The sequence below is a fragment of the Culicoides brevitarsis genome, chromosome 3 (genome assembly GCF_036172545.1).
Source record: "Culicoides brevitarsis isolate CSIRO-B50_1 chromosome 3, AGI_CSIRO_Cbre_v1, whole genome shotgun sequence".
Taxonomy (NCBI): domain Eukaryota; kingdom Metazoa; phylum Arthropoda; class Insecta; order Diptera; family Ceratopogonidae; genus Culicoides; species Culicoides brevitarsis.
In genome coordinates this window covers 19,561,180-19,579,341 of record NC_087087.1, presented here as the reverse complement: position 1 = coordinate 19,579,341, position 18,162 = coordinate 19,561,180, and the positions used below count along the sequence as shown (strand labels likewise).

At 28.6% G+C, this 18,162-nt stretch overlaps 1 protein-coding gene across 1 annotated transcript in view; it reads left to right on the top strand.

The window, feature by feature from the left end:
• The first annotated feature begins 1,657 nt into the window (after positions 1-1,657).
• The window catches only part of LOC134835644 (cytoplasmic polyadenylation element-binding protein 2), a 170,447-nt gene continuing 153,942 nt past the window's right edge, over positions 1,658-18,162 (top strand). The window contains exon 1 of the mRNA XM_063850562.1: positions 1,658-3,273. Coding sequence (XP_063706632.1) covers positions 2,029-3,273 — 1,245 coding nt within the window. The 5' untranslated portion in view covers positions 1,658-2,028. The remainder of the gene's footprint in view (positions 3,274-18,162) is intronic.

Here is an 18,162-nt window from a genome sequence, read left to right as displayed (position 1 = left end):
AATATTTTTAGTCATATTTTAGTGTTTACAATTATTTGAAGTTGGCTTAAAAATAATGAATAATAAAACATTTTTTTTATAATAAATTTTTCGTGGGATTAATAAAAATAATAAATAATCTTTATTTAAAATATAAATAAAAACAGTGACATGCGCCTATATAAAATATTTGCCATACAAAACTCATAAATCGTCTGAATTAGAAAGAGAGATTGATGATACATAGGAATAACGTCACACAATTGTACATAAATGGTGAGTTTTTCCAACATCATTCATCAATGATCGTTTGTGGCACGCACACAACGACACCGAGTGGTGAATTTTCCCACACCGTCGTACGTAAAGTCATTCACAAAACATAAAAGGATTGCGATAGTCTCTCTTGTTTTCTTTTTTTTTCCTGCTCGCATTCGGTACGTTTACAGATGTTTTCCCCCATGCAGACCGTATACGGTCTAAGGATATGGCATAATGGAAAAATTGAGAAATTTTTCGGGCTTATACATAATGTTGTGTGAGTTCAGGAGAAAAGCTCGCACTGAAAAGAGCATAAAATAGAGTAAATGTTGTACACACCCTATATATATTTGGTGTGTAACTTGTGCGAACAAATTAGTCTGTGAATACTAGGCGTTTGCTTGACATCGCGTCTTCAAAACAAACTAAATTTCGGATTCCATTTAAAACATATAGCAAATTATTAAAATAAAGTATTTTTAAATTATAATTGAAAGAAGAAGAAAAAATATCAACATTAAATTTTATTCTCATAAAAACCAAGTATTTAGAAAAATTTATAAACATTGTTTATCATCACAAACAATACGTAAACTTTAGTCCAATTTTTTATTAGTGCAAATTTCGTAAAGTAACACATAAGAAAACTTATAATTTTGATAAACTATTTGTTATTATATCAATATTAGTATTATCTATAAAAAATAAATAATTTAGCGGATTCAAATAAAAATTATATGTTTGTTGTTGATATTATAAAATAAATAAAAAAGACAATTTGTCTATGAAAAACATAAAAAAACGTGCTGACACACTGTTTTTCCTTTTTGCAAAAAAAGAAAAAGAAGAAAACGAAAAAGAGAGAAAATAAAACAGGAATAAAAAAACTTACACACCCAATTATATACATTGGAAGTGTATTGTGTGTACAATTTCTTACACATTTTTATACTATACAATCCTTACTGACACACTTGCTGAAAATTATAATTACTAAATTGTTTGAAGAGGATTTTAAAAATAAATAAATTTATTGAAGTAAATAATTTGCTGACATAAAAAAAAGTGAATAAAATTAGATAATCTGCTAGAAAAAAATTACATAAAAGTGAATGAATAAACTTTAATAAAGTTATAAAAAAAATATATCAAATAAAGGTAAACTTTTAATTAAAAAAAGTAAGTTTTTTACAGCTCTAAATGTTTTATTTAAAAAAAATAATTTGGTGAATAAAAATAAAAAAAATAATTTTTAAATGTCATTGCAGAATTCATTCACAACTGAGCATCACTGTTAATAAATAAAAATAAAAAATATAGGAACAAAATATTGTATTAATAAATACAAATAAATAATATTCTTCAAATATTAGGTGAAAAAAGATCAACAAAATTTCTTCGCTTTGAAACAAATCTATAAATAAAACATCTAATACTTAGGCGTTTGTCTACATAGAAAACACTACATCAAGAATCTAAATGTTGTGACATGTGTAAAAGTATAAAACAAAAAAATTAGTGTAAAAATAGTGGTTTTGACAGATTATCATCGATTTTTGAGAATCTATGTGCTGTTTCAAATAACAATTATTAGAAAAATAAAAATAAATAATGCAAAAAAAGTCATCGTATTAGAATAAAAAAAAAAGAAAATACATGTTTATAAATACGTTTGAAAACAACCAATAATTAAATTAAAAAATAATACGAAACGATACGATAAGTGATTCATCGAGTGACTGTCGTTGTACGTTTTTCTAGAGAAAAATAAATAAAAAATAAAATAAAATGCCGACATCGACCACCACAATACTAACACAACAACAACAGCAGCAGCAACAGCAACAACAACAAAACACATCTAATAATTTATCTAATGGAAGCAGTATGAACGGTGCTAATAATAGCAGTACTACCAGTAGCGAAGATCTACAACAAACGCAACAGCATTCAATGTCGTCGTCGTCGTCTGTAGTTGGCGTAATGCAACAATCTAGCGGCGGTGGCTCAGGTGGTGGTGTCCCCAGCAGCATAATTGGGTCAAGTGACTTGTCTTTGGCCATAAATACGAGTACTGTAAGTACCTCGCAGATACTGGACGATGACTTGGGATTAAACGGCACTATTACATCATCGCCCGTAAATCATAACAACAACAATAATGCACACACCGCCAACAATAATCTATTGATTGAGACAAATGACTTGGATGATTTGCATTTGAAGGCAAGCGATTTGAACTGCTTGAATCCTACATCTTTGTTGAATGGCGTTTCCATTTCGACGGCATCCTCGATGTTGCTCAGCAGCGGCAATCATCCAAACAGCTCCTCGGGATCGTCTGGCTTGCCCACTGGCTTCGGTGGCGTCGATCACAGTCCGTGGTCCACGGCTGGCGATGAACCGTCTCACATGTCCTCGATGAATGGCATGCACGGCTTTCAAAATTTCTCACCAAATCCCTTGTTCAATGGAAGTGTAATGGCACAAGCGTTGCAACAACAGCAGCAGCAACAACAACAACAACAAAGACGTGCCATTACAGCGTCACACAGTAGTGGCTTTGGTCCGCATGGCTTGTCCCCGAATAATATGGGTCGTTCTACGCCACACTTGCAAAATTCCCAAAATCAATTGCCGCCACAACTCTCGCAGCAATTCAAAAATCCATATCCATCTTGGTCGCAGGCACCTTCGAATGCCGGCGGTCCACAGCAGCAGCAACAGCAACAACACTCTCAGCAACAAATGAATCAAATGTGGAATTCGCGTGGGCGATCCGCTCCCAATCCGATGCCAGGTATGCCGCATCGCAAGCCACATCCGGGACAGCATAACTTGTCTCCGTTTGGCGCACAAGGATCTTCCTCGCCCATGGGACAGGCTGGCGCAATTTCGCCATCGAAATATCGTCGTAGCACTTCGTACCCCGGAAAAAATATGCAACAAGGACAATACCAAGGTGCTGGAAATATGCAAGATTGTGGTGGTTTAGGCGATGTTGGAGTTGATCCTTTCATGGCACCATATCAGGTGAGTCTGTCATTATTTAAATATTATATGCAAAAAATGTGCTCTCTACCCTCCTAATACTAAATACAAATGTGTATCTATGGTGATATTGACGTCACTTCTTGTCGTCGTTTTTTTCATTCATAATATTTCTATGGATTCATATTGTCTAGAGACTGCAATTTCTCGGGAATTTTCAGATGACGGTTCTCGGTACGAGAAATCGAAAGATAAACATAATAGAATTAAAGAAAAAATGTGTTTATAGCTTTTAATAATTCTGCATCAGAAACAATTTAACCTAAATACGACTTTTTAGAAGATTTTTCAGTGAAAAAAATAAATTAAATGTTACGAAAAATTTTTTTGCATAAATTTTTAAACGGTTTTTAGAACATTTGAAGACTAGTTTATTAAAAACATGTAAAAAGTCCAATTTATCGATTTTTTTTTATATACAAAAAATAATATCGAAACATCAACACATTTCGGAAGAGTTCTATTGTAATTTATTGCCAAATTTTTCATTTTATATATTTTTTTAAATTGCTTCTAACAAAAATTAATGTTCAGAAAAATATTAGAACAACATAATACAAAGTATCTATTTTTTTTTGCAAAATTGATCAAAATCAATTTTCTTTTGTGATTTTTACCATTTTACGGTGAACGGTAAATAAACAATAACAATAAAATACAAAACAATAAATAAAAACAGTTCATATGAGTAAAATTAAAATTCATAACGAAAAAAAAAGTTTTGCTTTAAAAAAAATATCGGGACAATTGCCCGGGAAATTTGAACCGGAATCTCTAATATTGTCTTTAATTTTTTTTCCTCTTAAAATGAATCAAAACGTTATATCATTATAAAATTTAAGTCAAAATTCACGTGTTTTTATCGTTTTAGATTGTTTTATACGCTCATACTCAATTTTTCGTAATCGAATCTGGTATTTGTGTTCTTATTATTATAACGTACCTACAAACATGCATTTTGACTTGTCTGAAATAAAAACACTCTTTATCGGAATATCAGACGTAGCTCCTAAAAAAAATATATGTATAAAATAAATACAAATCTAAAATCAATACAATGCTATTGCTTCCAAGCAATCTAACATAATAATAATATCATCCCTTCTTTTGAGTGAAAAATAAAATAACGAAGAAGGAGAGACGATGTCGAAAACATAACCTACTAAAGGAAAATCGAAGAACTTTGAATGAGATTGCATTTACATACCTTTTTTGTCTACTTCATATCCAAGCGATCAAAGATGCAAGATATGATATTCTACACAAACATGACTCGTCTATGCTTATGGCATACAGATTATTTTTTCTCAGCACATTTTATATATTTTTCGTATGTCATAAAGCCAATGCCAATACCAATTTCAATGTACGATGTAGAGGTAGAGTGAATATCAAAAGTAAAATCAAGGTATATTCGAGACGATAACAAAAAAATCTTTGCTTCTGAAAAAAAAAACGAAGACGAAGAAGACATAATCATTAATATATATCTGGTCGTGTCTCGTGTTTTTTCCACTTTATGCGAGTTTGTATGTTACGGTATTTGTTTAACATCTGTATTTATTTTATCATTTGATGTTATTATTTTAATATTTTTTGGATCGTGTATATAACAACATTAGATGTCTCATATGCCACCGAAAATGTTTTTTCGGTTAGCAAGGAGGGGGCCATATCAGGCTGTGTCATCTCTTAAATGTATGTGAATATGACGTGTGGGCTTATTAACATAATAGTGTCATTTGTATCGAAAATTAGGAGAATTTTCTGATTTTTTTTTCATCGATATAAACGTTTATTATCACTTTCATAACATAATGTCATGATAATACGACATAAGATTAGACGACTCTATTTTTGGTTCTAAGCGTTCTAATTTCAAATCAGCCAAATTATCGATCCCAGTAAGAGAAACCAATATCGCCAAAAACCACTGCAGTTATTCTTCTCATATAATATTTCATATTTTCAAGCTTACTATAATGGGCTAAACTCTATCGCCAAAATGAGCAAGACTCTGGCAATGATGCTACATAATGACTCCCTGACCGCAACATGTATAAATATTATCCTAAAGAAAGTCTCTTTACATGTAAAAAGCAGTTTTCTAACCAAAAAACAGCATCTGTTTGTTCTAGTTAAAAGTTTATGTAAACAGCTCTTTAGGGCGTTCCAAAAGTTTATTTTTCTCCGCGTTTACTCTCCAGTCATTTGTATCAGAGGAAATAATTTAAAAAAATAAAATAAATTAAAACATAAAAAAAATAAAATTTATAAATTTCATAGAGATAGGCACCAAAAAATTTATGAAATACTTTTTCTACCTTTTAATTTTATTAATTATTTTTGTCGGTAATTTCGTTTAAAAATAAAAAAAATAAAAAATTAATATTTTAAGAAAAAAATTTTTTTTTTTTGAAAAATTATAATAATGATTTATATTTTAGTGATTTGTTTAAGAACATTTTTAGAAAATAAAAATTTAATTTAATTTAACTTTTTATGAAAGAACAAAGCCATAAAATTTAAAAATCAGATAATTTTTAGATTTTTTCTGTGGAAATCAGTCAGAAAAAAAATACGTTAATATTTTAAAAATGTAGTAAGAAACAGAAAAGTTTTTTGGAACACCCTTAGTCACATACATAATAATGTTTGAATTGTTTTTTGTGTGAAATACTTTCTGATTGTTACTGCAGTTGCTTCGAATTTTTATGAGTTTGATAACCTTGCTTTATGTGGAGGTCTCCGGACGCCTGGTTTATTTTAAAATTAATTTATGAGGCAATAGATGTTTATTTGTAAAGCAGCCATTTTTAATGTAAAAATCATTTTTATCACAAAGGATTTTAATATTCATTCAAAACGAAGCGGTTTATTTAGATTATAAGTACGGAAATGCAGTGACAACTTTGAACAATAAAAATATCAACTGAGAACTATAAATGAGTTTTTGCAGTTGAAACGTATTCAAAGTCACAGAGGCATGAATTGTTTGTTAGTTTTTACAAAAGAATGTTTTATATTAAAATACAGGTGCATTAAAAAAATCACTTGAAGTACTTTCGCATGCCACTTCACAAAAAGAGTTAGTTTTAAGAATCAAAAGAAGTGGAAAAATATGAAAACGAATAGAAGTACAATTACTATGATTTTTCGAGAAAATTTTCTCTCTTATTAAAGTTTGATGATTTTTGTTACTTTCTGTAAAATAAATACTGGTTTTACAGTCCTTAAACATGTTTGTATTTAAAATGATGACAAAAACCTATTCATGAGAAAAAATCCAGAAAAAAATTCATTCAGGTTTTTTTTAATGATACATACCATTTTTACCATACGAACACTTGCAAAAAAAGTAAAACAGGTTTGAAAGACATAAAAAAATATATTTTTTTACATTGCATAACTTTTGTTAAGTTCTCGATGCGGGTACCTATAGTATACTAAAATGCACTAGAACAATTTCTATAGTTGCATAAAAAGGAAAAGTCATTGTTGAATACATTATATCTTGTACATAATACATATTAAAAAATGAGGATTTTATTCAATGAGAAAATCTCAATGTGAAGTGAGGTCCACGTTAAACAATTTCAACTGATTTAAATGGAAGAAATAAAAATTTATCATTTTCTGTGTTATTTATAAGATAAAAGTTCAATTTATAGGAAAAATAATTTTTTCTGTACAAGTTGAGTCTTGCCTCTTTAGGATTTGGTCCGCATCTCCTTTGTTAATGCACTTCCGTGAAACAGTAGTTTTCTTTTCATTTTTATTCGCAACGAAGTACATTTTTCAATTTCTATAGACATATGATAATGGCAATAACAATGGAAAAATTATACAATAAACTTTTTTGCTAAAAGAAAAAAGTCAAAATAAAACGTTTTTTTTGTGAAGCTAAGCATTCATATGCGTTATTTTGAGGCATGCCAAATACTTTGTCAATTTGAATAAAAAATAAACATCAACAACTAATAAATTTACCTTTTGCTCGTGTAAGCATCCAAGTTTTTTTTTTGTAAAACAAAATTTAATTTTTCCAAAAATTTTCGTGCATCTGTTAGACAAAATAATAAATGACCACACTTGTACACAACTTGTACCCATGCTAGTCTTTAACACACAAATTATTGTCATATAGTAGTAGTATTTCGAAAAGTTGTTGAAACATTTACACGCAAAAAAAGTTTTCATGTAGCTCTTTTGTTCCTTTTTTTATTTGTTTGTGAACGATTGAATGAAGCTGTGTAGAAAGCGGTGTATTGTTAATAATAATAAACTTACAAATAAAAAAAGTGTGTTTCGAAATAACACGAAAAAAAGCATTAAAAATAAACAGAACACCAAACAAAATTTATTTGCTCAGGATATTAAAAGCAATTTATTAAATTAAATAAATATCAGAGAATATCAAAAAACTTTATTCGTATCCTTTTTTTTTTAAAAAAAAACTTTATACATGTTTGCGTATGAGCTATAAGCATCGCATGTGAGTTGAATTTGCATGCAGATAAACATTTTGTGTAGCCATACTAATTGTGTAAAGTTAATTTTCACATCACACGAATTGAAATATGTTTTTTGTTATTTTTCATTTCGTACAAAAAAATAAATAAAAATTTTTATGCAAGTTTGCAGTTCTATAACTATTTTTGTGACATACGCAATATTATATATATCCGATGTAATGAAATTAATATTTGGAAAAAAAATGTTTTGTTTGTTTGATTATGTGAACAAGAACATGTATTTAACCCAACTAAAAAATGGGGTAAAGAACGCCTCAAAAGTCAGTTCAAAAATTAAAATTGACTTAGAGAATGGTTTTTTTAGCTGACCCAAAAATTTTTAGCTGGGTATAAACTGCGTTTAAATTGTGTTTCAAGTATTTTTTTTAATAAAAAAAATAAAAAACTTAAAAAAATTCTTGAGATTTTTATCGCAATAAAATAAGTATAAGATTGAAGTTAATGTTTATTTTTTGTTCAAGTTTAACACAAGCTCAAAGTATATTGATTGTAAATTCCATTACTTTGTGAATTTAATAAACATGCAATGTGTTAGACCAGAGAGCAACATATTTTACTGATAATGGTATTTCTAACACGTTCATGTAAGAAAATCTTTTTATTAAAAAAAAATTTGTTGGGTACAGACTCCAAGAGAAGAAAGTATAAACTACTCACATACTCTAAAGATTTGAATACACTCATGTGAGGTCATTTATTTATTGTTGCATGATTTGAAAATATGGAAAACGATTATATGCATTTTACACAAGCTTATATTGGTTTTTAGATGAATGCGATTATGTGCGCCACAGCCTCCTTCCTCTACCATCGATAAACATGCATCGCAAGGAATTTTTCGTTTTCTTTCCCTCCCCGTACAACACCGAGCATCGTACACATTAGAGAACTCATAAAATTTGCAATTTCATATGAAATATAAAATTTCCCAAGCTAATATTTAACTTTATTTACTTACTTTGTCTTGTCTCGTGTGTGCTGTAGTGTGTTAGTTTGTTGTCGCTGCAAAACACAAGGAACATGTTCCAACTTTGGAATTTCAAGTAAGCAACACTTTCTTTAAAAAAAAAAAAATTATTTATAATATTTATCTAGTCAACAGTAATAATGCTGTATAAGAAAATATGAAGGAATATCATGTGGGAGATTACGTTGTTGCTGCCTTAGCAAATGCAAAAAGTTATATTGTTATATTATTATATATTTTGTAGTCATTATATACTTTTTTTTTCTGTGTCGTTATTGTTGATGTCTGTGCCACTCGTTCAGGATAACGAAGAATAAATGCATTATTATATTACTTTTATATGAGCATCTTCCTTAAATTGCAATAAAAGCGAAACGAAGAATAAGGAAGTCGCAACTGATATTGATATTCAGTTATTGACACACTAGGCTGACTTTATATTTAACGTCAAGCTGATACATTGTAAATTAAAATTTATTTTAGAAAATAAAGTCTTGTCCAACTGTCTATTAAAAAAATAAATTATTTATTTCATTCCTTACCTTTGTTTCAAATCAATTTAATTTTGAAAAAACACGAAAATTATTGCCCCTATCGGCTATGCAATGAATTTTATTTCTTGATGAGAATCAATAAAAAACTTCTTCTTACTTTTCTCTTAATTTTCATACATTTTACATGATTTTTTGAATTTAAAACCTTCTCTAGATGGAAATGAAGAAATTTGATCTCCTTGATTCGTGCACTAATTTTGACCGTTTTTGAGTTTTTACATTTCAAAAAAAGTTAGTAAGTGTTCAATTTCGTATATAAAATGATAACGTTAAGAAAAATGTCATGAAAAATTTAAGTTTTATCTGCAACAACGTTGAGAGCTATTAACAATAGTAACAACAAGAACCACAACAAAAGACCAATGTACTTCAATACACATGCCTTCTTGCAGAAAATCAATAAACAACATTTATTTTGGACTATTTTAATAACAGCTACACATACACAAACCTCTATCTGGTTCACAGCATTCCATTTTTCGTATCCATTTAGGAATACGTGTGGCTGACGGGCAGTTTATTCTGGTGATTAAGACGTATAAAAGTTAGATTTTATTTGTGTTTTTACCCGAAACGATTGTGGATCGTTGCTCGTAATGGCATTTGATTGTTATATGACGTTGAATAATGTATGCGAAACTTTATCCTTATCCATACACACACAGACACTCATACACATGAGTTTGCACTTTGATGTTGATGTAAATTTGATTGCACAATCAGTAAATTTGCATATTGAATTGGGTCGATGATATCAATATCTTCATGAATGTTTGAAATGCTCTCATATTTACACATATGGAAGAAAAAAGATTCTTTTCAAAAAGTTAAAAGCTTTCCAATAATAATGATGCAGAAATCTTATCTTGAGCTAGAATTTTTTGTTAAAGTTGAAAATGATACACAACGTTGCTATTTTAAAGGGTTATTTACACTGCTTTTTAGAAAGAATAAGACCATTCTTTATATGGATGGCGACAATTTAATGGCGTAACATCATAATATTTTACTCATTTATAGCACTTCTTGAACAATGGCCATGATGAACAAAGCTTAATAAAACAAGAGATATGACTTTTGATTCAATTCTAACCCTTGCTGTTGATTGCAATGACCAGATATGTGAAAAAACACTTTGTACTACTATATTTCCCCCAAAAGACAATTTAAAAATTGAATTTTTAAGATTTTTTTTTTAAATACATATGATAAACTACAAAAACATAAAATTAAATAAAATATGTAAAATAAATATATGATAAATAAAAAAAATTGTAAGTTAAAAAATTTATAAAATATCTCTTTTTTATAAAATTTTATATTTTATACATTTTAAAAAAAAATCCTTTTTTTCAATTTTTTTCTATTTAAAAAAAATAATTTTGAAAACTATTTTTAAAAATTTATAAGTGAAAAACTTAAACAGTTTATTATTAATTTAAAAAATTATATTTTTTTTCTGTTTTCTTAATATTTATTTTGTTTTCAGAATTTTTAAAAATTTGTTGGGAACGAGGTACATTTTTTTCCACCGCTAACAATAGCTGACAAAAGGCATGTTTTTATAGATGAAATAACAACGAAATGATTTTATTACACTTTTAGCAGTTTTTAAATAGTTAAAGAATATAAGAGATACGAAAATGACAATATTAGAGGAGGCACACTATTTTATTATTTTCGTTAAATCCATTTTATGTGCCTAACTTTTTTGTTTGATTTTTTTTTTGTTAGAAAAATAGCTTGTTGCTCTTTTTTGAGCAATAAAATGGTAGTTGTCAATAATACTTAGGTACATTTAGGGAACAAAAATGATTCTTTTTAAAAATTTTAGTCATGATCTTTTTATGAAATGCAAAAATCGATAAAAACAATTTTCAGTCACTCAAAAATCCATTAATTTAATACAAAAACACATGACACAGACTTAGAAGACAAAAAAATGTTTTATCCAAATATGTTGTCTAGACAAATAGCCAATTCATCGTTGAAAAACTTTGGTTAATACACAAAGAACAAGGAGTCGGGAAAATCAATATTGAATTCGCAAATTTCTTTGATAGGAAAAAGCCACGCACATTTTTGTGCCGTACAGATTCGTCTGCGTATTTTATTGGGTTCATTGAAAAGGGAAAAATAAAAAAAGAGAAACATCGCAATAATGGTACATTGATCAAATTAATCCAGGTTTTGACACTTTGCATCCTTTTTATTTGTCTGTTTTGTGTGTTACATGGAAAAAAAGCGTGCTCTGTAAATATATAAATATTACCTTTAACACGTATTTTCATGGAAAATAAAGGGATACAAATTTCAATGAACGATTTTTCCACTTTTATTTATTTTTTTTGTGACTACATTCCTTGGAAACTGACGTAGGTATTAACCTTTTGTTTAACAAATTTATATTCGGTTTTTTTTCCTCGTGTATTTTACTCCGATACAGCAGACAAAAAATACAGAAATGTTTGTCTTGTACTTGGAACGCCTTTCCAAAGCAAATTAGCATGAACCCTTTTCACACTACACGGGTACTGTATTGTATATTTTAGAAGCGGTGACATTCAATTGCTGTTTCAACATTACGAATGTGAAGATGAGCGGCAAAGACACTGCCATAAAATAGGCGCCTCCTTGTCTCTGCCTGGCACAACGAGTTAGAAGTATTGCTAATCATGGTCATGTCCCAGTCATGTCTAACAAAATTAAATACAAAACTTGAGAACGACAAGATCATATAAAATTATATTATATTTATATTACTTCTATTGGTATTCCAGTCTTATTTTTAGTTTTAATCTTCATTATACAAAAAACTAGAGTTACCCATGAACTTCGTTTTACTCGTCAACTGTTTAAATTAATCCCAAAATTATGCAATAAATCGTACATATTTCAATTTGTAACGATTTGCCCGAAGTTCTCCTTTAAGAATATTTTCAAAGTTTTTGAAGTGGGTCAGATTTAGTTTTTGGAAGGTTTTGGAGCAGAAAAAATTAGACTTTTCAGGAAAAACTCCCAAGTATAGCGTGCAAGATTTATTACATACCTGATCACATTTTATTCTTTTTATTTTGAAAATTTTTGCTTAAAAAATGCTGTCAAACGAAGCTCACCAGTGACGCAAGTTTTATATGCATTACATATAAAGAAGAAAGAACAGGGCGTCTCCACATGAAAACACATTTTTTACGTTTTTTTTGAGCGAAAACTTAAATCTGCTAAAATGAATTTTAAGCAAAGGTGTTAGATTGAATCACCACAAGATACATAAAATTCACATCAAAAATGGAAAATAAATGTAAATATTCCATTTTCTTTTTGAAACTACAAGCAAAAGGATAAAGAAAGGAAAACACTTTATTGGTAGAACACACAAACAGACACATGGAGCAGAATAAACGTTCCAAGTTCAAAAAATAAATAAGATTTATGGCAAATTCCTCTGAATACTACACAAGAGTGCATCTTAAAGAAAAAAAAAGTATATGAACTGCGAGGAAAAGATGAAGAAAACCGCAAAACGTACATGTGCGCCTCACTCAAAAAAAGATAAAATAAGGAGCAACAGAAGCACAAGCAGCGAAAATTCAATGCATATAATGCGGTTTGGGTTTGTTTTATGCATGGAATGACGAGCGCAACATACATTTTATATACGGATAATTTATCCTTTTAAATGCACAAGTTGTTCTTGTTTATGTTCACACATTGAATATCCCCGTTGTTTCAGCTTGATCTTGGCTTTTCCTTTCATACGACACAAATGGGAAATTTATACGGAGGAAATTAACAAGTTTTCCATAAATAATTCAAAAATATAATTTTGAAATTGATGATCAGTTTACGGGAAACTTATCCGTGATTTTGCTTCTCCGTGTTGAAGACGGGTCTGTGTTTTACTACAAACACAAACTAAACAAATGCATTTCACTGCATGTTTACAAGCGTAAAATGAAAACATTTGTATGTTAAATTGGGTACATAAATAATTTGATAAGATTTATCTCTTTATTATTTGTCTTGTTCTCACGGAAAATTGCAGTTTTTACGAAATTAATATGCTGCATTACAAACGTTTAATGAACATTTATTTATCTTTTAAAGTTTACTTTAAATAAGTTCTTCCTATTTATTTGACTTATGCGCAACATTTAATTGAAACTATGTCAATAAAGCAGCCTCAAATAAAACTAATAAAATAATTTTTCAAAAATTATTAAGACACCAAGGCTTGTTTCATTTACGATTTTATATAAAATAATTTTCCTCAAAATTTAACAATTTTATGAAATTTGTATTCTAGCATCATATTTTAAATATTATTAAGTTTCATTTGCCTAAAAATAATTTTATTTGAATGATGTTTAGATAAATAATGGACAATTTTACAGCAAAGAAGCATCTACAAATAGTCAACGACTTTTGATATTTGATTAAATTAATATTATGAAGTGAAAATGTCATTCTATTGCAGCAATTTTTTTATTTTCAAGCTTTTCATCCTGGTTTGCTATCGTTTTGTATGGTTTTGAATCAAACATTCATATTCACGTCAATATAATTCAAACATGGTAGATTTTATTATATTTTGCTTGCATATTTTATGGAAACTTATAATAATATGGAAATTGTTAACATAAACTACTAATGTTGTATCTTTTCTTTGTGTCGTTCTGAAAGCATTGCATACATTAAAAAAGATTATCAATGTGTATATTTCTGGCATTCATTTTGAATACACTTTGAATAAAACCTAGTTTTGCTATTGCATTATAGTTTATCTAAAGAATCAAAATAATAAAATTCTGAATACCAGAAATTTATAATTTTAAAAACCATCGAAATGTGTGTTAAAATTCAAAACCGCATTAATTTCCTCTTTTAATAAAATTTGTGTTTTCTCTTTTAAAACCTTAAAATGTTTTCGGTAAGAAAAGATAATTCGCATTTGAACTAAAATAAAAGAGTGGAGGTGCCTGGCACTTTTTGTCGCTGCATGCTTTAATACCTCAAAATACAATTAGGCAGTTGGAATTTGAACAAGAATTCATCTAATTAAATATTTGTATATTACATCCGAGTTTATGTATGGGTATGCAATTAGAGTAATGTTGAATGTATCTTATTTCAAATTATGTATACAAAAAATTATTCATATGATCTGTTATTAAATTCTGAGGTTTTGTCTGAAAATACAAATGTCAAAATTTATTCACCATGAAGAATTCATATTGAAATGTCGAAGATGTTTGTCTTACATCAACTTTGAAGGCAGTTTTCATGATGTTAACATTTACTTGAATCTCACATAAATTAAGTTAACTAAGTTTATTTTATAATTATATCAAGATTATATTATTCTTATCTTCGTCATCGGAGATACAAAAAGAATTTTTAAGGTAAATATCTTGAAGTGAATGACTATTAAAACAGACAAATGGTGATCAAACAAAAAATGAAAAGTTATCGGTTTGAAAATTATAGGCAACTACGAAAAAAATCATTTTTCGATTAATCAAATCATTCAAAGTGAGTGCAGCATTTAAGAGATTAACAACTTGCTTTTTCATTTTTATTTTCGTTCTTGCAGAGTTCATCTAATATCCTCAGGGAACGACGAAAGATATCATCATGAAAACTTTTTCTTTGTGAAAAGGGGTTGAGTGAAACGCAATTAATGCAATATATTAAATTACATTTTTCTCATCTTTCAAACATTCACCTGAATATAATGAATCACACACACATACATATAACGTTCAGAAAGCGACTTACCCCACAGCACTGAGTATTCGTTTAATATTATAACAAAGTCTAAGAAATTTAATCTGAATAAACTATTAAGGATAGATAGAATATTAAGTGGTTGAAAGGGTATTAATTTTCTTATCGTTAAAAACCATTTATTTTGTCTTCTTCTTTTGAGCAACAACAAAAAACCATCATCATGACATTCTCAGCAAAATAATTCAGACATAACGTTTCAAATAATTTTATCCTTTTTCCTGTGGAATGTGAATTGCATAAAATTGCTCTGGGAAGTGAAAATCTATACAGAGAAATTTCTCCTCTTCTCATACAACAAAAAAAAAACGAAATAAATGTGGAAGACGGCAAAGGAGAGAAACTCGAAACAAAGAAAATCCTACAAGAATATTAAATGTTCAAAAGTCTGTTTGTTTAGAAATTAAAACTGTAAGCCTCTCTATCAACAAAAAGTGTCTTCATTGGAAGTTTTTAGGACTTGTGTAATAATTCAACAAAGTTTATGATTGATTTGTTGGTTCAATCTAATCCTTATTTTCCAAATATGTTAGATGCAGCTTTATTTTTTGATGCAATCAAAATAAATTTTAAAAATTCATTTTTAAGTTATGTCGTGTTGTCTATCCGTATAGTCATACAAATTTGCCTTTGTTAATTCAACATGTGGCCGGGAGAATCTTGTTTTTTTTTCTTGAAAAACTTTGGGAAAACTCGTAAAATTTATAGAAAATCGAAAAATCTTGTTTTGTTTTTTGAATAATCTTAAAATGTTTTGTAGAAGTCTCGCAAGTAACATGAAAAGTCATGAAAAATTGGGAAAAACTTGAAAATTTAACAATTTGTATTTTTAATATTTTCGACACCCACAAATCAAACTGTGTTTTGCCAGCTTACAACTTCTTATTCAAAAGATTATCAAAAATTTTACTATTAAAGTGAATCGACATTTTTTTTTTATATTAATAATATAATATTGACAGAATCTCATATTTTTATTATTTATCATAAAAAAACAATAAATCTCTATGTTTTTTGCCACAATTTCTGATTATATCTGATCAGTGCAACGGAAATTATAATATGAACATTCATACATGTTTGATAAACGCGTTCGAGGGAGAGTTCGAAAGAGTAAAATCGTCATAAAAATAATAAAACGGATAAAATATTCAGAGTGAAATAATGTGTCGTCTCTTTTGATATATGTACGATATGAAACGAGCGACCAAACGTCAATTTATATTAAATTGCATTTGTTAGATAATAATAAAAAAGGATGTTAGGTTATTGTATTGATATTTCGAAATTCAATTTATCGATACGTACGTTTGCGATATTTGTTGTTCAATTACAGAGGATTGTACAATTTACATTATTCAATTTGTGTGAATTTACATTTTATAATAATTTCCCGAGCTTTCGGTGTGACATTTTTGGATTTCTTTTGTGAATTTTGTAGCAACGCCAGAAAATAATTTTTGGAATAAGTGAATGGGAATGTGGGCATATGCTAATGACATCACTATTATAACTTGGCTACGTTTGAGTAGGAAATGGCTTGAGTTTGCGATTTTACTAAAATTACAAGTTTTGTCAGCCAAAAATCATATGTGCCATGGTAACAAAAAGCCTTGTGTAGCATTGTGTGTGTGTGGAAGGAAATGACAATACTATTTTTGTAAAAAAATAACACGCGAAATCATAATTTTTTGTTAATGTGTTTTTGATAATATAGGTAGAATATTAACAGAATAAAATACTGGAAAAAATGTGTCAATTAATTAAGAAAAAAGAAAATTTTTAGAAAAAATAGAATAAACAAAAAAATGAATTACTACTTGCATCAGTAATTATAAGTTTTTTGGAAAAAGGTGTCTTTTTAAACATTAGATTCCACTTATCAATATTACTAGCTGTTGGTAGATTTTTCTCAAATACGGTATTTTTAGGATACTCAAAGACAACATTTTTTGCTTTTACAAATTTTTATAGAGATTTGAAAAAAATGTCGGAAATTTCAGTAACTCATTCCAGGACTTTCAATTGAAGTTAATTGGACTATTTTAGGTATGTCTAACTAACAGAAAAACATCAAAAAATCTAATGCCACATTTTTTGTGAAATGTTTAAATTGAGTGATGTCTGCTGTAAATATTAAATGTTAAAAAAATACTCACACATTTTAATGATGCAAATTTGTTTTCGGTTCATATTTAGTCCCATGTTTGGATTTTAATGATTTTTCGTACAAAAAAACTACTTGAATAAACTTTTTTTACTGTTGAATTTTGTTGTTGCTCGTGTTATTCCCTGCTATGTCATCTTGTCATGTAGAAGGTAACATTTGTCTAATGTCCTGCAATAAAATAGTTTAAAGTTATACACGAGTTCTCTGGTGGTGGTGTTGCTATATTGCTGCCAGTAGGTATATGTTTGCGTGAGTATGGTTTAAAACTTTTTTAATTTAAAGAAACAATCTAAAATTCATGAAAAATTTGTTCGTTCATGATCAACAGTATGTTGATGGTGGTGTAATATACGCAAAAGGGTATAAATACATCGACAAGGTTGTTGTTCACCCAGCAGCAACAGTATATAAATGCATCATCATTTTGTTCGAGGAAGTGCATCTGGAAAAATTATTTTGACCCATTTTTTGTTATTTATTGCTTAGATGATAGCTTTACGTTAGCAAAAGATGATTTTTTTTATAAAAATAAAAATTGTGTAGATGAATGAGATGTGAGAACCGAGCAAGGAAGCATTTTTTGTGTCTGATCTCTTGGCTTCTTACCTTTTTTCCTATGAAAACAAAAAATTCTCCATTCAATGGTGCATGTTTAAATAAAAGTGCTTCCTAAGGATGATAAAATAGTTTTAAACTTATCAATTTTTCTTCCTACTTTTAATATATGAAGGAAAAAAGCACAAAAAAAACTCAAGTGAGCAGATGTACAACGTAGAAAATTGGTATTAAACAGGTTTCGATGTAATCATGTTGTAAAACTTCGTCCTTTGAATAAAAACACGACAAAAAAATAATTTA